The sequence below is a fragment of the Amphiura filiformis genome, chromosome 13 (genome assembly GCF_039555335.1).
Source record: "Amphiura filiformis chromosome 13, Afil_fr2py, whole genome shotgun sequence".
NCBI lineage: Eukaryota > Metazoa > Echinodermata > Ophiuroidea > Amphilepidida > Amphiuridae > Amphiura > Amphiura filiformis.
In genome coordinates this window covers 60,503,123-60,529,385 of record NC_092640.1, presented here as the reverse complement: position 1 = coordinate 60,529,385, position 26,263 = coordinate 60,503,123, and the positions used below count along the sequence as shown (strand labels likewise).

Genomic DNA, 26,263 nt, shown 5'->3' with positions numbered 1-26,263 from the left:
ATCGTAGTACGGTGACGATATAGTACATGTAGTATTGCTATGGTTTATATTTCAGTGAACGGCTCTGCAACAAAGTAGGTTGCCCCGTACCTCTTTGTGTGATTATTGAATAACTAAATAGACTGCCCCTTGCCTATGAGATCGGTGATCACAGACTGACGTCAGATGCTAACTCTCTGCAGTTGCATCAGCAGATAGTATTCAGTGAACTGAACGGCTCTTTTCAGAGCCACCAAACCTTTAAATTTAGCAGATAGGCGAGGTCTGCTTGTTTTTCTGTTGACAACGGGCAGTCTTCAGTGAACGGCTCTTTTCAGAGCCACCAAATCTTTAAATTTAGCAGATGATAGGTGAGGTCTGCTTGTTTTCTGTAGACAAGGAGCAGTCTTCAGTGAACGGCTCTTTTCAGAGCCATCAGTAAGCAAGGGGCGGTCTACGACATGTCTCATTCTTAGCTACTTTGTCCTAATTGCTATGAATTCCCGTCATGAAAGCCTATCCCACAATTTGTCTTTGATATTACCCAATAAAATTGAACGTGTAGGCCTATAGGCCGCGTAAGACAGACATGTCAATCTGTGTATTGTTGTCCTATTCAACTCCGATACAAATACGAGGCTTTTGAGATACGATACAAAAACTTTGAAAAGTTCGTTCATTTTTTGTTTTTGTCAGCTACGTTGGAACATTAACCGTGCAGTGTTCCGTCGGAACAAAAATAGAATAAAATCCGGAAATAGATAAATTTTACAGGCGTTCAAAAGTGGACAGATATTGTTGTATAGGCCAATATTTATTTTAGAAAGTGCAAAATTCGGGGCGATGTACACACCCTGTCGTCTGACAAACGTCTGGTCTGGTTTATGTATACTTTGGAACTGTCGTGTGCCCTGTTACCTATAGAGCTTCTGTTCTTGTAAGTTTCTTGACATTACATATACCACCAACCAAGTTTAATACACAATAGAAGAGAAAAACGTGTTTTTTCACAGAAACCCTGCTTTTTCGAGCGATCAACCAGGTTTCTCGTCGAAAACCTATGCTTTGAAATCGAGAAACTTGGTTTTTGAAATCGAGAAACTTGGTTTTTGAAATCGAGAAACTTGGTTTTTGAAATCGAGAAACTTGGTTTTTGAAATCGAGAAACTTGGTTTTTGAAATCGAGAAACTTGGTTTTTCAAATCGAGAAACTTGGTTTTTGAAATCGAGAAACTTGGTTTTCAAATCGAGAAACATGGTTTTTCAAATCGAGAAACTTGGTTTTTCAAATCGAGAAACTTGGATTTTCAAATCGAGAAACTTGGTTTTTCAAATCGAGAAACTTGGATTTTCAAATCGAGAAACTTGGTTTTTCAAATCGAGAAACTTGGTTTTTCAAATCGAGAAACTTGGTTTTCAAATCGAGAAACTTGGTTTTCAAATCGAGAAACTTGGTTTTCAAATCGAGAAACTTGGTTTTTCAAATCGAGAAACTTGGTTTTTCAAATCGAGAAACTTGGTTTTTCAAATCGAGAAACTTGGTTTTTCAAATCGAGAAACTTGGTTTTTCAAATCGAGAAACTTGGTTTTTCAAATCCGAGAAACCGGGTTTTTAGGGGTTTTTTACGTGCCATAGACTCCTTCACATACTCTTGAGGCACAATAACATCGAAGTCCCGGTTGAGCCGCTTGACTTGAAATAAAATACAAATACACGCTCCCCACAGTACTGACACTTAGTAATCGTGGAAATGCACCATGAGACGTCTGCGTCTTTCGGAGTGAACGGACTTGGGAAGACAGTACTGAGGGTTGAAAGAAGAGAAATAGTATGGAGGAACCTTTCCCCAGCCCTCATCGCCGTAAAGGCATGTCTACTTTTAACATGTTTCGGAAGCAATGGGATGACTTTATGATGACCTTTATTAGATAGTCCTACTTCTATAAGTGATATCCAGCCCTTGACCACTATCGACTAAAACCCCTCAATTTACACACAAAAGATAAAAATAATGAAGCATGCAACGGAACTAATAATAGGTCAGATATGATCATGATGATATCGTAAATCAAAGAAGGAAATGAAGGAAATCAGGGGTGGAAACGACAAGAACACGAATGAGAAGGAAGAAGGCTAGATATAGAAAACAAGAGTAGAGATGTCATCAATAATTTTAACGGAGAATCCCGTCTTTCAATGCTACACAACTGTAGATATCTCTCCCACATAACGCCCTTTGACCATTTGTTGCCGTTAAAAACATACTATAAAATATTGGCTAGGCTGATACTTGTATTTTGGGGATTGCTTTTACCCGGCATTTACTGCACTCGTGTGGTTTGGTTACAACCCCAAGGCTCGTCCAAAGAAAAAACAAATAATGTTCGATATGAACCATGATCCTACCCCTAACTCTAACCCTTATTAACTCTAACCCTAACCATAACATATAAGGGGCGCGGATTTCCAAGGGGTATGGGAGTTTTTGAAGGAAAAGAAATTCGCCCAGACGAAAAAAAATTGCCCACTGATGAGCAAAAAAAAATTCTCCCATCTGACTTTGCATAAAAGTATACAATAAAATTGGAAAAAAAAATCACTACTGGTTGGGTTTCAATATAAGAAAAAGGAAAACATGCATGCATATTTTGTCCAAACGTTGAGTTGTCTAAATGAAACATCTATGCCGAAGATATGCTCTCTGTACCCCCATTGTATGGCAAGAGACCATTAAAGACGACCTGGAAGGCAAAGAACATCCTACTTGTCTTATGTGCAAAAACTGTTCGGGGACTTCGATGCCATTACCGCATTTGGCTCCAAAACGTATAGTTCATGGATAGGCTTTGTATATACCTGTAGTCACCTGTAGTCGCCTGCTTCGCAGCCGAATTAAATGAAATGAATGAATGAAATAAAACGCACCCAACATGTTTTCAATAAAACATTATGTATAGATATTAAAGCTTATTGAAATGTCGTTTAGATAAGATTTAAACAAGTAAAGGTGTTGTGTTGTATTTACTATTTCCTATCAAATACGACTTCGAAGTTAACGAAATTGGAGGAAAACTTTTTTGAATGTAGCGAAGAGGCAAAGTGTGCTCACCTGCTGTAACTTTTTGCCCTTTGTTAACTAATTTTGCGGTTTGTTACCATAAAATCAACTCAATAAATAATTGGACTATAGTATGTGAAATACGTAGACAGAATCATACTTAGGTCTACAGGTGTTTAACCAAGAAACTTGACTAAGACCTATTGACAGGTCGTCGAACTTACCAATAATATTATTGTTTATTATTTATATGAAACATAATAGTCACATGTCGCGAATAAACTCTTCTCGACACGCAGAGTACAGCCACGATTTTGACTACTCAAATTGGACATTTTTATGAACATGGAAAATCAACATTATGGCTTTCCAAAAACGATTATCTATCCAAGAATAATACATGATCTCCTTAAGAAGATGCAGCAAAAACTGAAAACTGCACAGCAGCATACCATGGAAAGATGCCTACTGCAGTTTTTGTTTTGGTAAAAACGTTTTAATACCATGAAATGTCGGATCATAAAAGAAAACGTTTTTTAAAATGTTTTCTATGAAAACACACTACAACAACATTTTAGAAATGTTGTCAAAACGTTATTGTAAAATGTTTTTTTTTTTTTTTTTTGCCAAATATTTCGGCAACACTTAACATTGTGTTAGAATATTTTGCAGTAAATTTTCAAAAATTGTTTTTGAATGTTATGAAAATGTTTTATACCCTTTTAAACGTTTTCTGGCAACCTTTTCTAACCTTTCGCGAATGATGTCGAAAACGTTTTTTGTTTGCTGGTTTTTATAGTGTTTTTAATCATTCTATTCATTCTTACCAGGGGTAACATTTTGAACCAATCTGAACCCAAAGTAAACGACAGTATCTGACCGTAATAAACCATGCATATACTGCCTTTTACTTGGGATAGGAGATTATGTGTGAGAGGACTTGCCAAACTAGCAGACAACATTATGTGCCAACTTTAACAATATTTATGTCATTCAACATTGAACTTTCCTCTATATACAAATGACCATTATAACTCACAGTCACTCGTATACAATGATTAGACACAAATAGAATACTTACTATATTTATATGATTTTATTATTTCAAGCACTTAACCACAAAATAATGATGGGTATGCTCATCCGGAAAGACCCCAGTTTTGAGACAGCGCAGCTCCCGAAGACCGTGACCCCTGAATTTTACCAAAACAGAGTGCTGAAAGACCCTGACTTTCAGCTTTAAAAGACCACTAAATTGGTTCAAATAGAATACGAGTATCGCGTCGATGCGCACTCGCTGACCCGTGTGATATCGTGTCATATCACACGGGTAAGAACCAATAAGATTGCAGGAACGTTCTCACGTGTTTAAGAATATTGAACAATGTATACCCTATTGGAGCTGGTAAATATGATCTTCATGGCGTTGTCTTTTTTAAAGACAGTTCTTGTTTTTACTTAGTATACATTTACCATGCTTACATCTTAAAACAAAAGCGTGATGATTATTTTTCTTCCTATCCCTCATTAAACCAATCTACCTCCTCTTCATTATCTTCTTCCAGCTTTAAAGGAGACATCTTTCATCTACGCCGTGTCATCAGCAGGCCTTACACATGCCATCGCACAGTCCTGCAGCAGTGGAGAATTGGACAGGTGTTCGTGTGATGCCAACTCATTTGATATGGACATTAATAAAGAAGCCTGGAAATGGGGTGGATGTGGAGACAACTTGAAGTATAGCGTCAATTTTGTTAAGGAGTTTCTTAAAGCACAGAAAGGAGGAGAAAAGAGATACCAAGATTACAGAGCCAAAGTCGACAGTCATAACACCGTACTAGGAACCAGGGTGAGTGGATTTCAATTCATTTTTTATGTTTGTATGTTTACATGTTGTTGTTTGTATGTCTAAACACCATGGAAGAACCCTTCTCTTGTTCTCCAAACATTGTGTCTTCCCCTGTCTTTAAAAAGCCCTGAGCGCCTACTCTTGTTTTGCTTTGTTTGATTTTTCGGGTTCTTTTATTGTTTTGTTTTTACTTTGCTTGTTTTGTTTGCTTGTTTGTTCTTTCAAAATGATTATGCCGGGAACAACAAAAGATGTAACTTAACATAACCCGAGGAATAATGGTTGACTCATCACAGAGATGCCGGTACATTATCAATGGGATGTGATGGTGCTCATAGCATGACGAGGGAATGACATTGAACCCTAAAGATCCACCTCATTTTTTCCCTGAGTTAAAGTATTAGTGTTCGGAAATCCAGAATGGGCCCGTGTCTTTGTGTTTCTCAATGTGTGACGAGATGCGGTATGATCCAGGGCATTGTCACGGTTGAACTCATTTGCCTTAGTATTATGATCATAGGGTTTCTGAAATCTAAAAATTGGGCCAGTGTCCTAAAGGCCCGGTCACACTATGACGGACGATAAGCAACGAAAGGTGACGAACGTGAAAATCACAAAATGTTGACGGCAAAGCGACGACAAAAAGAGGAAAAACAAGATTCGCTGACGAGTGGGAACGACCTTTAGCGACAACACGACGGCAAGGGACGAAAGGCTGCGGCAGGAAACGGAGACTAGCGACCAAAACCGGACGTTGTCTGGGCGGTGAGTGACGAAGTCTTGACGGAGCCCGACAACAAGCAACGAGGTCAGACGGCTGGCAGCGGATTTGCTTGCGGCAAGGAACGACAGCTGACGGTGGATTGCGGTGATGATGACGTGACTCAGCAGCCGACATCAAAGCCTGTGTGTGTGCGGGTCGTATAGTCCCCTTTGGCGTTCCCACTCTTCACAACGTTCTGATCATCCACTCAAAAATATCAATATCAATAATAATCAAAAATATTAACATCAATATCAACAATAATCAAAAATGGTAAAATCGATATCAATAATAATCCAAACTATTAATATCTATATCAATAATAATCAGGATTATTAACATCAATATCAATAATAATCAAAACTATTACACATATCAATAATAATCAAAAATAGTAAAAATTAATATCAATAATAATCCAAACTATTAATATCTATATCAATAATATATCAATAATAAAATATTAACATAAATATCAATTATTATAATCAAAGATATTAATATCAATATCAATAATAATAACAAATACTACACATATCAAAAATAATCAAAAAAATTAATATAAATATCAATAGGAATCAAAATATTAAAATCAATATTAATAATAATCCAAACTATTATATTAATATCAATATATCAATAGTTATCAAAAATATTATCATCAATATCAATAATAATAAAAAATGTTAATATCAGTATCAATAATAATCACAAATATTAACATCAATATCAATAACAATATCAATAATAATCAGAAATATTAATATTTTTGATTATTATTGATATTATTTTCTTTATATGAACTTTAAAATTGCATCGTGCCGGGTAGTCTATTGAAATCGAACTGACGTCAATAAAACGTCAAACATCGCACAAAAAGACTTGATTAGAATTTACAGTCACTCATCGTGAGTTGCCGTTAGTTGTCGCTGAGAATCCGTTAGCGACCGCAGACGGCCGAAATTATTCGTCGGGAAATTTTCAACATGTTGAAAAATTTATGTGACGACAAAAAAAGTAGTTGTGATTCCGTTCAAATTTCGTTGGAGACCGCAACCCTCATTTCTTTGACGTTTCCATACCGTGCGAAGCCGTCTCTAGTCGTTTTGAGGTCGTCACAATTTCGTTGGTAGTCGTTGTCAACGACCATAAAAAAGACTTGATTAATTTCTACAATCCTACAAATGCATATATATATTTCATGAATCGCACAAAAAGTTTAAAATCGTTGACCATCGTTTAAAAATCGTAACCCATCGCAGACCACCGTTTCAATGCCGCAGGTACTCGCAAACGATGCTCGCAAACAATATCCGTCACTCTCCGGACAAAAAGTCACTGTCGCACCAAGATCGTTACAATTTCGTTGCTTGCCGCAACGTGTCGTCAGGGTTCGAGATGTGACGTCGCTTGCCGTTGTTTATTCGTCAATGGTCGTTGACAACGACTACCAACGAAATTGTGACGACCTCAAAACGACTAGAGACGGCTTCGCACGGTATGGAAACGTCAAAGAAATGAGGGTTGCGGTCTCCAACGAAATTTGAACGGAATCACAACTACTGTTTTGTCGTCACAAAACCCGACGAATAATTTCGGCCGTCTGCGGTCGCTGACGGATTCGTCAGCGACAACTAACGGCAACCCACGATGAGTGGCGGTAAATTCAAAATTGCAATTCGCAGCTTAACGTCGCTTGCCGTTCACCCCTATTCGTCACAGTGTGACCGGGCCTTTAAGATTCAGTGTAAGACACGACAATGATATGAAAGAGACCCGTGTCAGGGCAGGATCCAGGCTTTACCCCATGGCTATACTAGTTGAAATCCATCCACCCCTATAGAAGACATGACCTTAATCTTTCACACAGGGAGTGTGAATTTCAAATGATGGGGTTACCTAACTGGGTGATTCAGTTTGAAATCAACATCCCCTGTGTGGGAGATTTTCTTCCATAGGGGGTGTATGATTTCAACTGAATTGCCTATATCCTAAGCCATTATGCGAGGGTTTCGCTGAAACTCAAAAATGGTGCAAGTTTACAATGTGTGACGAGATGGGATATATGATCAAACTCGTTCCCCTAATTCTGCCCTTAGTATTAGACAAGTGTCTCGGAAATCCATAATCATGATAATTGGACCCTGGCCGTGTCCTTAAGTTTTTCAATGTGTGACAAGAACTGAAGAAGAGGCATATAGAATCCAGAACATCTTTTACCTCGTTATCGTACGAAATAAGACACGAGTTTCGGAAATCTATAATGTGGCCTGTGTCCTGAAGTTGACAAGACAAGAAGATGGCAGAGAAGATCCAGGGCATTCTCAGGGTTGAACTCTTGCTGCACATATCTTGAACCTTGCCCTTAGTAAGGCATACCGTCAGACAAAATAGGGCCCTTGTCCGAAATGTAGGACAAGATGGCACGAAAGAGATCCAGGCCAGGGCATAATCACAGTTGACTATAATTGAAGAGCTCTGTTGCAAAAGCCCTTACATCCACTTCTGGCTGAAATTGAGTTATTGGCATGACATTATAGTGTGGGTAAAAATACACATTTTGGTGGTTGTTTGACCTTCATACCACCTTCCCTTCTGGAAATATCGTATATTTCCCGTTTGGGAAATCTTAGGGAATTTCCGGAAATCTGAACTTAAAATGAATATAAAATTTTAGGAAAATAATTTTTGACGTATAATAGTAGCCTTGAATGTTCTTTAGCTTTAAAACCAAAAGGAACTGTTTTGGGGTCACTATGTTTGAAAAAATTCATTGTAAATAACAAAAGTTATAACTTCGGAAAATATGCTCAAAAATGGCATTTTGCCGGATTTAATTAAAAATTCATAACTAAAAAAGTAAATGAGATATTTCAATTTTTCTTTTGATTTTGAAAGCATTAGTCAAGTTACATAATGAAGTGCAAACAAAGGGGCTCAAATTTGATTGCAATTCTAGAAGGGTAGATTTATTTTGTTGCAAAAGCCCTCCACAAAAGGCGTGAAAAAATAATAAAATAAATAGGAAGGCTTGCAAATTGTACCAAACTATTCTTTTAGTTTCTATTCATCAACACTTTATCCAAACCCAAATTGAATCAAATTGAACAAGTAATACTTGCACAATTATAAAAAAGGCTGTTTCTCAAAAAGTCAAAAAGTGGATGTATGGGCTTTTGCAACAAAGCTCTTCATTGTTGAACTCTTTTAGTCGTTTTGCTCTTATGGTAGCATGATCTGGCAATGGTTCACAATGCAGGTTTAGGAAATACCAAGATCCAAGATTTGACCAGGGCGGTGTCCTGAATTTTCTCACTGTACATCTGTAAGATGAGATGGCATAGAAGATCCAGAGCAGATGCGCGATTGAATACTTTTACTTCATTTAAGTTTCTCATTTTGTGACGAAGATGTGGCATGTGCGGCTCCATTTTGCCATAGGCCTACAGACATAGAATAAAGACAGATGTTTCGGGCCCTCGCATGATAATAGAGCTAAGTTCAAACACAAGCACATGACAAAAATAGGTATGAGAGTGGAGGCAGAACTTTTTGAATGACCCTCGTATGATAATGGGGCTAAATAGTTCAAGTACAAGCACGTGACAAAAAACGAAAATAAAACAGTAAATATTTATTAAATCAGAAAGAATTATCAATGTCATAATTGCGATTTAAATGAAATCAACACGAACCCTTTTTATAGTACGGGTCCAAACATAAGACTTCAGGCGAAAGTTGACGTAACTGCAGCATTGTAGATATAGCATCACTGTAAAACAAACCAGTTTCCAAGTATGTTTAACGCCCCCGTTCCCGCCCCCGACAACCCCTAACCCAGACGGTGTAGCGGTAACCATGGCAATTCATTTTTCACAGACGAGACCGAGATTTTAGTCCCAAATCATGCATATCCATAAGCCTTTTGGTCATCGCCTGAAACTGGACATTATACCTCCCAGTGGCCTGGCCCGGTAATACTAAGGGTTGTGCAGATCAACGAATCACTCAGTTGATGTGACAGTTTGCCTTAGGTACATCTACATTTACCTTGTCAAAGTCAGAACGTTTTTTTAAAGGAAGATATAGCTGAAAGTCATGAGTAGGCACAACATAAGTTTTGTAGGCAGTATTCACATATTTCACCGCTTAATATAGTCCATAAGAATATAGATCTCATGTAAATTTCCCTTTTGCTGTTTTTGCTACCCATCAGTTTACTAATTTTTCACAAAACACCCAAAAAGCACCCAAATTTGCCCTAATTGTGCGCTTTTAAGGACACTTTGCACCCGTTGCACAAATGCGCCTAATTGGGCGCGTTGGTCTCCACTGAAAACCCATCGATATGTCAAAATCGCTGAAAAGGTACTCCCAAACGGTGGCCCATACCCGTATACCTTCAACCATTGGACACCCTCCCCCGGGCAATGGGGCTAGATATATCCCCTATCCACGATCCCATTTTAAAATTCCCTGATCATTTCTCAGTTCATTGGAAAAAATAGTTTCAATAAACATGAATAAAAAAAATGGAATGGCGGCTGATAATGTCCAGATTTTGGAAATTAAGGATTTCTTGTCCACTTACGGTGAGAATGCCTTTTTATAGCCCGGTTTATAATGCAATCAAATTTCCAACGAAAGACAATGGAACGTTACTCGGCTGATTCGAAACAATCATAGCTCTGTCAGTATTTGGGTTTGAAGCGGATGTTTTGTTTTTCACAATTGTACACACTATTTTACCCTCTGCACACGATCGGGGAAACCACGAAGTCGCTCAGCTCAGCTCAGATTTAAATCAAAGTCAAATCAACCCCGACCCTGGGAATTCCCATGTTTATTTCTTTACAATTACAAATAAAACAAGGTAGGCCTACAAACATGCCAATTCATTACTTTCTGAATAGTCTCTTAACTCTCTTTTATTTAATTCATGGAATATAATTGAAAGATGACTGTACTGCACTGTATCGCAGCCTTCAACAAATCGGTAACAAGTAAGTCCCTCATTTCGTCGTGTTCGTCACGGCTTCACACGCACGAGTCGTGGTACATTTCGTCAACTTGAGAAGCGAGCCAAGTTTTGGGTTTCAAAACATGAGAAAGTGGGTTACTTCAAGAATAGTCTTGTCTCTATGCGATGCAAATTTGAGATATCATTGACATCAAATGCTCCCCGAACATCATCATTAATAAGGTACAGGATACGTCACCAAAATGATGCCGGGCTTTAAAGAATTGGAGATGGGATCGATAATGAAACGTGCTCCGGAGAGTAGAAGCTAAATCAGGAAGACCAGTTGTATACCAATGGGCGGGGTGGGTTCCCGGGGGTGGGTTCCCGGGGTGGGTTGTGGGTTGTGGCCTTAAAACATTAGTTTTAGCAAATTGTCTTTTCTTTCAAACAGGCAGAGGAACCTTCAGATACCCATTTACACATCGCCGAGTGGTCAAGGGTCTCACTTTCACGAAATAGGATTGCGTTCCAAAATATACATGGTTTGCACCCCTGTCCTATACTTTGTTAGGCTGTAAAGCGACTCCGTTCTTTGCATGCTTTTGGACGCAAATGTTTTAGTGCACGATGGTCTGAATCATTGAAAATCATGAAAATGGTACTGCACGACGCGGCTGGCAGATTTATTATGGCAAGGCGCTATTTGCGATAGCGTCAACCGTGATCTTTTGCCGGAGGAGCACATATCGCATCAGGAGCATAACGTTCAGTGACGTTATGGTTACGGCTAGGCATAATGGTTCTGGAGCATAACATTATATGGAGCATAAGATTTGATCAATTTTCAAATTCGGGTGTACCACGCAGGCGCATGCTAGGGGAAATGGCTCCAAAGACCAGCGGTAATGTGCATTTGCAATGACAGTTACCCGAGGACACTTAGCGAAATTATCATTTTTGAATGATTGTCTCACAAAATTAATATGAAAACGACTTGGGGATTAAATATAGCTATTAATAATGGATATTAAAAAAATTTTAAATGTGTGTGCGCTATTCTTGGAAGGCCTAGGCACATATCATAATCAAGTCCCTTGGTTAACTCTATAGCTACCCTTGGCCACTTTATGTTGACACTTTTCCAATCTAAGTTCGCCATCTTTAAAGTTCCGGAACAGTCGCTGTGTATGGTCATTGTCAAAAAAGTGCACAGACGTAGACTGGTGCATGGGGATTTCTCTGAACTAAAAGGGGAAGAAATGATTATAATAGACATAATATGTCTATGTAAATGTTGGCATATTATGGTATTTTTAGGGATGTAGGCTATGAGTTTTAGTTTGGTAAAGTTGGCTGCTCATGTCGGTCAAAACAAATGAAGCATGTCGTAGCCTAAGCATGCATGAGGCGTGTTCCTATAAATTGGCAAATTATATATGCCGCTGTAGATTTTAGACGCTCTTACTTTGCAGGCAATGATTTTGGTTGCTTGGTACCTTAAGGGTTCGGTCACCAACCTTTGCACAGTTGTGGGACCCGAGAGCACTGAGAGCACATCAGACACACCAAATTGCACTCTGAATACGAGGAATGCCCTTCTGATATCATTTTTTTTTGATTCGCGATATGATGCCAATTTTATGGCAAATTATTAAAAATTGACATGGGGGAAAAGCTAAGAATGTCGAAATCAATTTTTTCCACAACGTATTTCTCGATCCACTCTTGTTTACTTCCCAAGGGCAGGAAATTTGTTTTGCGTTTGATATTATGTGTTTTCCTGCTCATCCGAAAACATTCATGTAAACATGATAGAGTGTCCCCATGATGACCCCGGTATAGCATTCATATCTACATACTAACAAAGTATGATGTTTTGCATAACTTTTATTTTGCATAAAGAAACACCGCGCGATGTGTGTTGTAAGGGTGCATACCACCAAATTAATGTCCCTCATCATTTATTAGACATTAGGATAATCATCCCTGAAAACAGAAACATACACACTGCAAAAAAAAGTGTTCTGAATTAGAACACTAAAAATTGTAACACTTATTGAACATATAAAAGTGTACTGATTGTGAACACCAAGTGTTCCAGACTTTAACACAACAGTATAATTTGTGAACACGTGTGTTCACCTTTTGAACACTTGATGTTAACATATTGTCGTCATTTTGTGAACATGGTGTGTTCATGTTTTGAACACCTAATGTTAAAACTTTGAACACAAAGTGTTCCAAATCCTAACACATTTATATGTTCAATGCTATGTAACACTTTAAGAACACATTTACATGTTCAAAATCAAATGTGTTCAGCTTTAGAACACTTGTGTTCTAATCATTTAGAACACTTGTGTTCTAATCTTTGAACACTGAGTTGTGTTCACAAATGTCATACACTTAGTGTTCAAGTCTGGAACATATGACACTTAGGCCTACATATGTTCAATAAGTGTTACAAAAAGGGATGCAATACGCCTACACAAAGCAAAGTACAATGGGTCAATGTATAAATGTACACATTTGTCCGAAATTTAATTGTAACAACAGACTCAGTAGTAAATTACAGCAAACCTAGGGCTAGGCCTATGCATGTTTGACTAGTGCAACATCGCAATTACATCTATTCCATCAGGCATGCCATGGCATGAAATCGACCCGCATACTGACCAGTTGTAAGACACACTCGTCAGAGGTTTTAATAGGGTACAGTATAATTCACATTAGGCCTATATCAAATTGCAGATTTGCACACTGTCTGACCATGTGACTATTGCATGGTCATGATTGATAAGCTTACTGCGCATTCATTAAAATGCACTAAAACCACGCAATACAAAAAACGATGAATTTACATTTTTAGTCTCGTTGTTCTATGATATGTGGAGAACACGTTCGATATATTTGTTTTTAAATAAAATGGTATTTTGTGGGTAAAATCTCACCTCCAAATCCCCGTCCGAATCGCGGTTTCTCACTCCGATGACATCGTCTGTTCTATTATACGGTGCAACGACGCATGCGTGGCCCAGCACGTGGTAAATATAGCCTACATACAGTGTTCAAAACGAACACATTACATGTTCATTCAGTTTAAAAGTTGTGAACACCTTTATGGGCGTGCACCCAGAGTTATTTGGAGTGTACGGTATAGGCCTAAATTTCAATATTCGACGTAAGCCTACCCCTATAGGCCCTAATAGGCCTATTTTCAGGTATTTTCTATAAACCGCAAAATGTTCAATGTTCTTTCATTCCGTGCAAGCTGCAGGCCTGTGTAAAATAAAATGAGAACAACTGATGATCTCCATAAATAATAGAACCAATTATAAAAATGGTTTTACAATCAGGCGAGCATTTTATGCTATGCCTATTAATAGTGTTGTGAAAATTGTAGATTAAACATACAGTGTTCATTTTATGAACATTTAGTGAAAGATCAAACACTATGTGTTTAAAAGTTTCCTCTGACGTTATGTTACGAACACTAAGCATTACAAAATTGAATGCAGTATGTCAAATAGGCATATATGTCGAATTTGAACAGGTGGTGTTCTAATGCTGAACATTTCAAACACTATGTGTTAAAAGTTTCCTCTGACATTATGTTACGAACACTAAGCATTCTGAAATTGAATACAGTATGTCAACATTTGAACAGGTGGTGTTCTAATGCTGAACACTTCAAACACTATGTGTTTAAAAGTTTCCTCTGACGTTATGTTACGAACACTAAGCATTATGGTTACGAACACCAAGCATTATGAAATTGAATACAGTGTGTCAAATTTTGCACAGGTGGTGTTCTAATGTTGAACACTTTTTTTTGCAGTGCAGTCATGCAGCGTACACTTAGCAGGGCTGTCAACTTTTTGGAATTGCTTGGCGTGAGACAGAGGCGTACCGGGATTTGCCGACAACAATGTTCATTTTGTACCATGATTATTTGAGCCACGGCGCTCGGGAATGTGAAAAGCAAAAGCGGGGGGGGGGGGGGGAGGAGCAACAAGTTATTCATGACGATGCGTGAGATTTTACTCATTTTCCAGCTTTTTGCGTGAGATTTACTACCTAGGCGTGAGATTATACTACCTTGGCGTGAGACCGTGAGAAAGTGACCCAATGCGTGAGACTCACGGCCAATGCGTGAGAGTTGACAGCCCTGCACTTAGGCCTAAGTGTGAAACATGTGTTTGAACCTGAGGTATATATACTACTCTCAGGGTTGACCAAGAACACTAATTTATGCAGGATACACCCCATGCAGCCTACGCCTATACGGTAGGTCTGACCAAACACGCAGAAGCTGAAGGTCACTCTGCCCACTCTGTTATTTATCTTCTACCTGACCAGCATGCAAATCCTCAGAATTTAGACAACCGCAGGTCAAGGCCGTGTAGGCCCTATGTGTTGTTCGGTATCGGCCGGTTTAGGGGCAGAATGGATCCATACGGTCACTGTTCTAATATTCTCTACTTTCAAAGAATAATTTATATTATATGTAGCCTAATACTTTAGGATTGTGGAGACAGATACAGATATTGCTAATTCATTTGTTACATACACAGTCCGCTATATTTTGCCTTTTAAAATATAAGTTACCAATCATTGTGACATGCGCCCTTATTCACAAACACGAACTGCACGGGGTTTCCCAGCAAAACTTGTATTTTTTCATAGTGACCGTAAAGTATGATATTTTGCATAATGCAAAACTACATATTTTGCCGAAGTATGTAGTTTTGCATATGCAAAACTACATAATTTTGGAAAGTATGTAATTTTGCATATGCAAAACTACATACTTTTGGAAAGTATGTAATTTTGCATATGCAAAATATCATATTTTGCAAAGGTATGTGGTTTTGCACGCAGCACCGGCGTAGTATTATCTTCGTGACAAGATATTATACGGACAGGGTGGTCCAAAAAGAACTTTACCCAATTTGAAAGGTTAATTTCTCGGAGTAATAGAGCAGCTATTCACGTATATTCTAAATATATATCTTTCTAAGAATAAGTGGAGAACAAATTAGAGAAAAGGAAGCTTAAGTAACAAAATATTGGGAATAGCTGCTCTAAACTCTGAGATATTAACTGGGTAAAGTTCTTTTTTGACCACACTGTACTGCGTTTTGTACGTCTTGGATGAAAAAGAATTGGTGTAATTTGCAAACGAATGCAAAAGTTATCATTAAATAATTTTATGTGGCCTCCTAGATCAGGAAAAGGCGTCGTATTTCTACACATCTCTTCAAGTTTCTTAAAAACTTCTAGAGCCGAAAGGGAACTTCTGGAATACAAGAAAGAAAACATTTCAGACCTGTAAAGACCAGAAAGAAACATTTAAATGCCAGCAACAGTTCTCTGTAAAGGAGAGAACGAACCATTTTAGATCTGCAAAAGGTTCTAAAACCAGAAAGAACTATTCTAGACCTGAAAATGGTTCCTTAAAGACCACATAGAACTACAATATACCTACAAAAGGTTCTATAAAAGGGCAGAAAGGACAATTTTTGAGATGCAGAGATCAACCCTTTTCGTCTGGTTATGTTTTCGCAATCGTTAAGCATTCAGTTTCAGTGTTCATAGTTCCCAAATATGGAACCGTAGAGGTTTCAGAAACCATTTGAATGTTACACGCAGATCATTTTGTAGTCGTATTTTCTAAAAACATACGTATTCAAAATCATAATATTTTGTAAACCAAATCATAGCAAATTGTATCAGAAATAAAAATGATGAAAAGTTCACATGGCCCTCTCGCCGACTGGGAGGTCTCCCATGCATTTAAAATGTTGTGCATATAGACCTAAATAGTACTGTTTTCTTGACCGATTTGAGTTTCAGTCAAATTTTAATTCACACGGATGTTTTCTTCCTGCATGTACTCGTCATTAGAGTTCAAATTAAGCACCAATTCCCGGGTGTGCTTGATTGCAAGGGCTAGAGTGCGTCTCAAACAAATTCTGACCATGCGGGTGGGATACAGACCCGAGATACATGGTCTTACAACAACTGAGCCTTTAGAGTGTTTATAATGCTTGATTGCGGCCTTAAGAGATACAGGGTGTCTCACGCAAAATCTAACCCTGGCATGGTGCTTGATCGCTTGAGCGAATGAGCTATACGGTGTTCCATACCAAATGTAACCCAGGCTCCGAATATCGAATCTAACCCCAGTGTTTGACTGCATGAGATATACAGGGTGTCTCACACATAATCCTGATGCTTGGTTGCATTACAGGGTGTCGCCTACAAAACTGACCATGTCGCTTTATTGGATATAGGGTGTCTCAAACAAAAACAATGTTGGGTAAAATTTACCCCAATGTTAGTAAAAAAAAACTTACCCAACCGGGTTCTTACCCAGTGTAGGGGTCTCAAGCAATACAGGGAATACAAGGTGCCTCAAATAAAATAGATGACAACTCTTTAAAAACATGGAGCACTTTGTTGTATAATTATATCTTGTTCGCTTTAATATTCATTTTGTGTTTGTTTGCTTGTTTGTTTGTTGGTGCATGTGTTTATTTTGTTTTATCTGTTACTAGCCGCCCTCTTTGTTCATTTTTAAAATACCAAGATGGTGCACAAAAGGGAGCTTAGCCATTACCATAATGCTTTGCACGAAACGAGGGTCCTGTCCTCGTTTTGATTCGTGAAGTTGTGTTGTGCTATGCTTGTGGAAGGTCAATTATAGGCCTATCAGACTCCTTGGCTGCAGAAAGGAGCTATCATGTATCGGCATAGAGATAAACAAAAAGAATTGTTTACAACAATTTAGTTATAGTGTTTGTTACCAAAACATCGGGAAACGCCGATTTTCTGGTAACTTCGATTTTAACTGTAATTCGTGATATGATTGAACCACAATGCAAGGATGAAAGTTATTATACTTAGTTCTCTGGGTTAATAGGATGAACAAATTTTAATCTTTCCTGCAGAATTTCAATCTTTCTTCACAATGCAAGGAGTTGCAGTTTTGATAGGAAACACTCCATCCAAATCTCTTTCTGCACACCCCGAATTCAACACCAATATCGGTGACTTGTGGTGTATCCTACAGACGAATCCAACGAGCCAAGTGATGGTCAAAATTCATTCGGCCATTACTGGGTCCCCTCTGCACCAAACTGGTGTTGTGACTGTCCAATTGGGTGGAATAAAGCCGCTTAAAAATCGATGTTATGATGTATATTGTGTTGTAAACTTTCATCAATCTTTTGTTTATGTGTAAACACGTGTGATGGAATGCCGTTTAAAATTCCCGCCAAGGGCGCATCATTTCACATTTCAGGTGGGATAAGCCCAGCGGGGACCCAGCTATGGCTGCCATTGAGGTGTAGAAATGCGTGAAATTGGATTCGTCTATAGGGCACAGTGTCTTCGACCCTATATCTTCATGGCAGGAATCGCCATGGTAGGTTAAATCCACAGCCACGATTAGCCATTTGGTTCAAACCTTTAAAGCTCTTTTAAACTAATAATTAATCGAGGGACATAACTAAGGCTACTCACAATAGCCGGGTAATCGATCTTGGTTGTGCGTGATTAAGCTTGTATACCCCATTGAGGTCAATGGTCATCGACTTTTATATACTGCCTACAGTGAGTGCAGCTGTACTACACGCTGCACGCTGTAGTCCATAACAGGACCAACGCAATATAAAATGGTCAAATTTTGAGTTCAAAGCGCACGGCCAATTTTCAAAGCGCATTCTAGCGACTATCATATCTGTTCAACACGTATTTCCAAGTTTATGAGACCAAATCTGGTTTCTTGAGAAAAAAATCATGACGGGAGATATTCATCATTTTCTAACCCGGTATCAGAAGATTTTCGTCTGATATCAAAATCGTGCATAGCAATTCACGTGTATCGATCCCGTGTATTCATTTTAGTGTCCCTTCTGCACCAAATAATTATTAGCCAGGCGGTGTCGGTGTGTAGGGCCTTTGCCACACCACATTTTTGCAATGCACCTGGAAATTATATATTGAGGTGTTAATCGTTCATTCTTTATTTTGCTTTTCTTTCACACAGGTGGTGCGGAAAAGAATGCAAAAAATCTGCAAATGTCACGGAGTATCAGGTTCTTGTACGACACAAACTTGTTGGAGACAACTAAGTCCATTCCATGAAATCGGAAGAGACTTAAAGAACAAATACGAAAATGCTATGCGAGTTGCAATGGACAATACTGCCAATGCCATAGACCAGTCTCTGAGAGTGAGGCGAAGAGAACGACGACCTCCACCACCAGTCGCCGATAACAACGATATGGTGTTTATGGATCATTCGCCCGATTTTTGCCGAAGAGGACAATATTCCTATGGAACAGGGGGTCGTATTTGTAATAAATCGAGCAATTGTGATAGTATATGCTGCGGACGAGGATATAATATAAGAAATAATATAAAAATTACGGCGTGTAATTGTCGCTTTAATTGGTGCTGTGACGTCATCTGTAGTAAATGTACGGAGCGAGAGGAGGTGTACTCCTGTAAATCGTGATTGAGGGCCGCTAAAATGAGAGAATGTGGTGAAGTTTGATACACCAATCCCGTACGATAATGAGTACTTTGATTATGGCCCTTTGGTGACGTATAGGCCTAGAATAGGCTCTGGGCAATTATTTTTCGACAAAATAATGAGATTTAATTGAAAATATCTCCAGGTATGTGGGTGCTGTGTTCTTCTTAAACCCTCACCCCACCCAAGCGCAGCGGACAGGCAGGTCGGGACAGGTGATTTAGTATAAAGGTACGGTGAGGGGGGGTGGCAGCAGAAAGTATCACGCCATCCAGTATTGTGACATCAAGATCTACGGGAGATGTGCTCCGGAGGTGCTAAGTGTACTCTTATAAATCGTGATCAAAAATAATTAGTGTGGTGGTGACCTTACACATCATGTTCAAGAATAATTAGTGCGTTAATAGTTTGGGGTGCCCTTCAGGAAAACTCAAATTGATAGTTATTTCCCACGAGTAGCTGAGAGTGGCGCCCTTTGAAACCTATTCATATTGGAGGCGTCAGGATCGGGAAAGAGAAATAATTGGTGGTTAAGACCAGTCGTTTTGTATTTATTTATCACAGTACCTGTAATTACGACTGGTTGGAGGAGATAATGTACTTTTAGTGAGATGACACTGTGATTGAACCGAAGATTGGACCATTTATAGAAACGACAGAGTGAAAAAGAGAAAACTGCACCGTGCACGGATCATTGAACACATTAGAGAATGAATTTGCAGAAAACCTTCTGATAATTACAAATACTTGCTGAGCAGCAAGACCTTCCCTCTAAGCTTTTAATCCGATAAGCTGATTATCTATTTGTTTTCATGAATTGGAAGACATTCTTTGATGTATTACTGAGCTCAATCATCTGAAATTACTGGAGCGTGAGCCACCCAGGCTGGTGGCTCTGCGCTTTTTATTTTATTAACAGAAGGTTTTCTCCAAATTCATTTCCTAATGAGGAACATTTTGTCATTTTGTGGTATGTTGGACCAAAGAGGGATGAAGCCTTCAATTTTCATCATCGTGTGATTATAATGCATAAACATAAATGACTAAAAACAGACTACATAAAATTAAAAGGCATTTTAATACCAGACTTGCCAACACATGTGTCGGTGTAAAACTGAACCATTACACTCTTAAAACGATCCCCTCATTTTTTAATATAAACTTGTCAAATTTGACAAGGGAAACTAGGGGAACTCATTAACAGCATTTTGTCAAAATGAATGGATAATCTTGTCAAATAATGAGTTGGAGATCTTGTCAATTTGAATAGTTACTTGTTAAAAAAAAATTCATTTTGATAATATTGTCAGTTCAAAGTGATAATAAACCTAATTAAAATGAACAGTACGACGTATATCTCATCAAAACGAATAGGATTTTATTTTTTAAATGAATACATGTAGTACAAATTAAGAGTGTAGAAGTGTTTAAAAAGTGTAACAAAAAGTCTAAACACTTTAATTTACAGTGTCATTATTTTAACCTACATTTTAGCACAACATGGTAATAAATTCATAAACAGGTTAAGCATAGAAACTTAGAAAAATACAATAAAGTTTAAATTGAAGTTCCAAGTTCTTGTAAGTCCCTAAGCTCGGCTATCATATTGATTAAAGTTAATTAATATGCATATGCTTAATGACAATCAACACACCCCTGTATGTAAATGCCGTCAAACGAGGACCTTGACTTTTAACTTTCCTCTCTTTTGCTAAATCCTATCTAACCGAGGACGCACACATCGGCAATTAATTGACATACCGTGGACCTCAATTACACACGTTGCGGGAGATTAGATACTTACAACCGTGGACCTGTCCATAACCCCCCAACAGAGGACCTGGTTTACACGTGTTTTATGCTATTTGAGATCTCCTGGTATAGTCAGTTCAACCGAGGACGTCATCGGATAGGTGTGCGTCCTCGTTTGTGTAGGGTGTGTTCTGGTACTGGTCCTCGTTTGCCGGCATTCATAAACGCTTAAACAGCATCGAATTAGTTTAAGTGTTTATATATAGTAACTAACAGTAAGTTTCTAGGTGCAAATATTTGTATGTCATTTTGGGGCTAAACACGAAACCTATATTGGGCTATTCCAGAAATTAATAGCATCCCCCCTCCCCAATAAATTTTTGGGAATTCCCAGCCCAAAATTTTATATGACTAAAATAAATGACTAAAAAATTGGGAATTCCCAGTGTCATAGCATCCCCCCTCCCCAATAATTTTTTGGGAATTCCCAGCCCAAAATTTTATATGACTAAAATAAATGACTAAAAAATTGGGAATTCCCAGTGTCCCTAAAGAAAACAGGCAAATTTTTGCCAAACTTTTTGGGAATTCCCAAGCCTAAAATAAAAAGGTGTCTTTTTCTTGGGAATTCCATGCATGTCTTCTTTAGGGTTGTGAAAATAATGACTATTTTATGGGGGAATTCCTAGATAAAAAAATGGTGAAAAAAATTGGGAATCCTGTGTCTTCATTAGGGGGTGCCTTTAATTTCTGGTATAGCCCATTAACACCTAAAACTGAGACATCATAAAAACGTGTTTAAAATCTTGGTTGGTTAAAGCATACACCCACAGAAAAAAAGTTCTAAAATCGGTATGGACCCCCAACGGTTATGTAATAAACCAAAAAGTTCTGTCAAGCCAAAAATGGTTCTACGAACTATTTTTAAGAACCTAAAACATGTAAAAGGGTTCTCTCATGCAGTTTAAAGAACTTTTTTCTTGTGGGATCCATATAGGCTACAAAGGGCCTCTTTAAGGTACGATTTCTCGAAGTTTGGCTAATGGTCAGACCCCCTTAACCCTTATATTGATTAATCTTTCTAGGTGATGTCAATGTGAAATTGTAATGGACTAATCATGTCTGATGGCGTAGGAAGCCTGACCACCTGCCATGCTTCGGGAAAACGACCCTAAAAGTGTAGTGTTTAGTAACACTGCAAGTAACACGTAAAATTGACAAGTGTATTTGATTCGAGTGACGCTGGGGATCACAAGTTCTAAGTTCCTCCCTAAGACTTTTAAAAGTTTTGACACGAAAAGTTGTTCACAAAATTATATATATCATTAAAAAGAATGATGAAGTTTTGAAAGTTGCTCTTTATATCATTAAAAAGAATGATGAAGTTTTGAAAGTTGCTCTTTTGGTCCATTCAAATCGCAAAGAGCATGCAGAATGTTCTATAGTCTAGGTCAGGCTAGGCTTACACTGCATTGTTTGACAGTTGAGAAGTGAAACTCTTTAAAACTGCATCTTTTCTTAATAATGAGCCATTATTTGTGACCGAACGCATAAAAACAATGTGTGACATTTTAAATCGGACCAGTTTTGTCAAACAAAATGTTCTACTTAGTACTAAATACTTTTACAATTGAATAACTAAGAGGAAGAAAGGGACAACGCCATCTCTATAATATTCCCAATATTTGTGCATGGAGTTGGGCCTTTCTTCCATGGAAACCACATTAGAGAATGAATTTGGAGAATTCCGTCTGATAATTACTAACACTCGCTGAGCAGCAAGACCTTCCCTCTAAGCTTTTAATCCGATAAGCTGATTATCTATTTGTTTTCATGAATTGGAAGACATTCTTTGATGTATTACTGAGCTCAATCATTTGAAATTACTGGAGCGTGAGCCACCCAGGCTGGTGGCTCAGCATAGCATTTCATTGTCAGAAGGTTTTCTCCAAATTCATTTCCTAATGCATGATTAAGTGTAGTTGTGTGGTGTAGTTGGAAGACTATTTAGAGAGTTGGGTTAAGTCCTTCTTTCACACACAAGGAAGAATATTCATGCTAGCAATATAACATGACGTTTCTAGGAATTCAATTAATATTTTTTCTAATTTTGTAAAATATTTTAGAATTATTCTTTCGGGGAAGTCTTTCGGGGAACTTAGAATTTGTGAACCCTTTAATTATTGAATATTAAAGTTTAAAAATGTAATCTTTATAAAAACAAAAAACTTTTTTTAACTTTTTAAAATTTTAGTTTTAAACTTGTCGTTTGTATAAAAATTCTATCCATTGCTTTTTAATGAAACCCTGTATATATAACTGTATATGAGAAATTTATATAAACTAGCTTTGTTGATATACAATGTAAGTTATTATTGTTGCGCTGACTGAATGTATAATATTCCAATAACTATAGATTTGAAGTGCTAATTTCATTTTCATTACATGTTATTTTATATAGCGTAACTGTTTAATAGTAAGAAACCCTCTAAGCATGAGAGGGTGGCAAATTATTGTTATATTCAATCCTTGCCTAAACTAATAATAATATAAATATCAACAATTATTTGAATTCCAATTGTGCACACTTCAAAGGGGTATACAGTCCCTGCGGTCCTGCATGGGTTTCATTACCGGTCGGGATAACGTTTTATGTTTCCTAATTTAGTAATTGCTCACGAAAATATCATCATTAGCCTTTTTGAAATATGGCAGGCACAAAGGAGAGGGCGTACTTTCGTTTGGGTAATCTTTTGTATGCTTCTCAGCTGACAAGAGATTTATACCCAAATCAAAGTATGCCCTCTTCTTTTGTGCCATATTTCAAAAAGGCTTAGTTTACTTATTCCCGTCGAAAAAAGCCACCGCTTTTCAGGGTACATACAGTTTTGCAGGCACTGGTAAACTGTTCATACCAAACGTTTCATGCAGAAATTCACTCAAGGAGATAGAATTTTAGTTTTAAAATATTATGACGTAATCGGTTTTGAATCGAAATCAGCAGCAGGGTCAGGGATTCTTCATCACAACTTTTATAATATTTTATCAAAATATTTTATCAAAAGTTGGTTTTACGTTTTAGGTGTCGAAATTAGTGAAACCATCGAACATGCGAATGTTTAAATCGTACAAATTATATTTTGTTATGTAAATTTGATAACGGAACATACAACTGTCAATGAAGATCTCGACCTTGTTCTAAATTTTTTTTTCTATAATCAAAAGGAGCAAAGTGACTCGACTATGCCTATTTTCGTTCCTCTATGCCTATATAGGCCCAAAGGATCCGGAAGATTGGGGGAGCAATGGTACTTTTCCATAGCTACCAAAATTATTGGTCGCCGGTTCCGGAGCCACTGAAGCCTATACTAATTAGGAACTGTTATTTGGTCACGCATTTAAAAAAAAAAAAAGATTTTAGAGCGTGATGTCGACAATATGAGTAAGCGAAATGACAACTTTCTAAATGCTCAAATAGCTTGTCAATAGAGTGCGCTGTTGCGTACCTCCGGTCTTCAGCTAACTTGCATGTAGTTTCAGGTTCGTTCCAGCATAACCACGATAACGGTTCAGACATAATCAGCTCTGGACTAGGTCCGATTCTTCGAAGCTTGGCTAGTAGTTTCTGGTCAGGCTGCCGCTTTACTAAGCCAGCAGGCTAGCCCTACCAATATAGATCCATTTTATTGATTTATCTATATATCTAGGTGATGTACGATGTGAAATTGTAAGCACTGGTAAATTGCTGTATGGACTTAAGCGTGATGGCTTAGGAAGCCTAACCACTAGCCATGCTTCGAGAAACCGGCCCTTAAAGTCTTTAATTTGATACTGAACACCATTAAGCGTTACATTTGGACCTTTAAAACTATTATTTTCTTGTCGTAACCAAACCGATTCTTATAACAAAAATGTATCGATCAAAAAGCATGATATTTTAAAAGTGAAAGAATGGAACACATAAGGCCGAGTAAAAAAAAACATGTTTCTCGACACCTCCCGCTTCCTTTTTGGAGGTAGACCCTCCCTCGGGTACATGGAGAACGACTGGTAATGTAGATTATACAACATTAAATAACCCGGGTTTAGGAGAGCTATTATAAAAAAATAAACAAGTTGGTCTGTAGATTAATTGAGTTTTCGTCGACACACAGTGCTCTAGGAGCACTATAACTTTGTTGTCATTTATAATTAGGGCTTAGTGGTGTGTTGTTTTAATTGCTCTAATTGTTTACCCACAGATGGATCCCAGACTGTGGGACAGTCTATTTTGGAGGCGGCTTTATCAATCCATTTAAACTTTTGAAAAAAGATGTCTAGGAGGTTGATGCTTTCTATGGCCTTGCTAATACAAGAAACACTTCTGGAAGGTTCTGTGATCATTAGAACAATGAAATTTAAAAAAAGGGCCTCCTTTTATTATTAGGTATTATTGTATATACGCTAAATATAGCACCAAATATGGACATTTACACCTATTTTTCGATAAAAAATAAAAGGCCCATTCTCATCCCTTTTTTGAATTATTTTTACTCGGCCTAACACATGTTATAGTGGTGTTACATCTAAATATTTCGATTTAGAGTGTAATTATATACAAATCATGTATTTATCATTTAAAACATGCATACCAATATTATTATCTATGCATTTTGTTAAACTGAACAGTATGTTTATATTTTGTAAATAAAACGGTGGCATTGAATGCATACATATCATGAAGTTTTTCACAAGGTATATTGCGATACGCGGTAATAACGTCATGATATTACATTCTTATTAAATACTTCGTATAACAACATAAATCAATGTGTGTGTTTGTTTTATTTCTGTAGAAGTTCAATTGTTGTAGTAATATAGCCAAAATGTGCGATCTTATAATATGACTTTTTTTTTTCAAAAGTTTGCCATATTTGTAATGTTTACACATGTCCCAACTTACACCTGAATGGAATCAGCCAAAGTAGTTGCCACGTCAACAGGGCAATTTAAACATAAAGTTTCATATTATCTAAATCAATATATTATTGAAAAATAGCACTTTGATGTTTTGCAAAAGTTCATTCTACAAATCATATACTAAAACTTGCTTGATTTATTGTTGTTAATGAGTTATGTACATTTTACAAAAGTGTTGTTGTTTCAGCCCTCTTTACAACATAACTCAAGAACCACACGGCCTACAAAAGTATATCTGTGATATTTAAATTCTTCTACACGCTCACTATGAAATGATCAATGCAATTTTTGCCAAAGCTCACTACCATTCGCATGATGCCTTGAACTACCATGACTACCCAATCGCAACAGTTTAAAATAGTTGCTAACATAGTCACCCGTATAGATCTCCACTTAG

General features: G+C 37.6%; 1 protein-coding gene across 2 annotated transcripts in view; it reads left to right on the top strand.

Moving 5' to 3' along the window:
- Positions 1-25,651, top strand: part of LOC140168607 (protein Wnt-9a-like) — an 82,443-nt gene extending 56,792 nt beyond the window's left edge. Inside the window, exons 3-5 of one of the 2 annotated variants that reach the window (XR_011861249.1) lie at positions 4,604-4,887; positions 18,667-24,923; positions 25,184-25,651. Coding sequence is in view for 1 of the 2 variants with exons in the window: in XM_072192007.1 (XP_072048108.1) it covers positions 4,604-4,887; positions 18,667-19,137 (755 nt within the window). In the remaining variant the exon portion in view is untranslated. Of the gene's footprint in view, positions 1-4,603; positions 4,888-18,666; positions 25,121-25,183 lie in introns of those variants that run through there. The other variant, XM_072192007.1, reaches the window with a different exon arrangement.
- Positions 25,652-26,263: the final 612 nt, after the last annotated feature.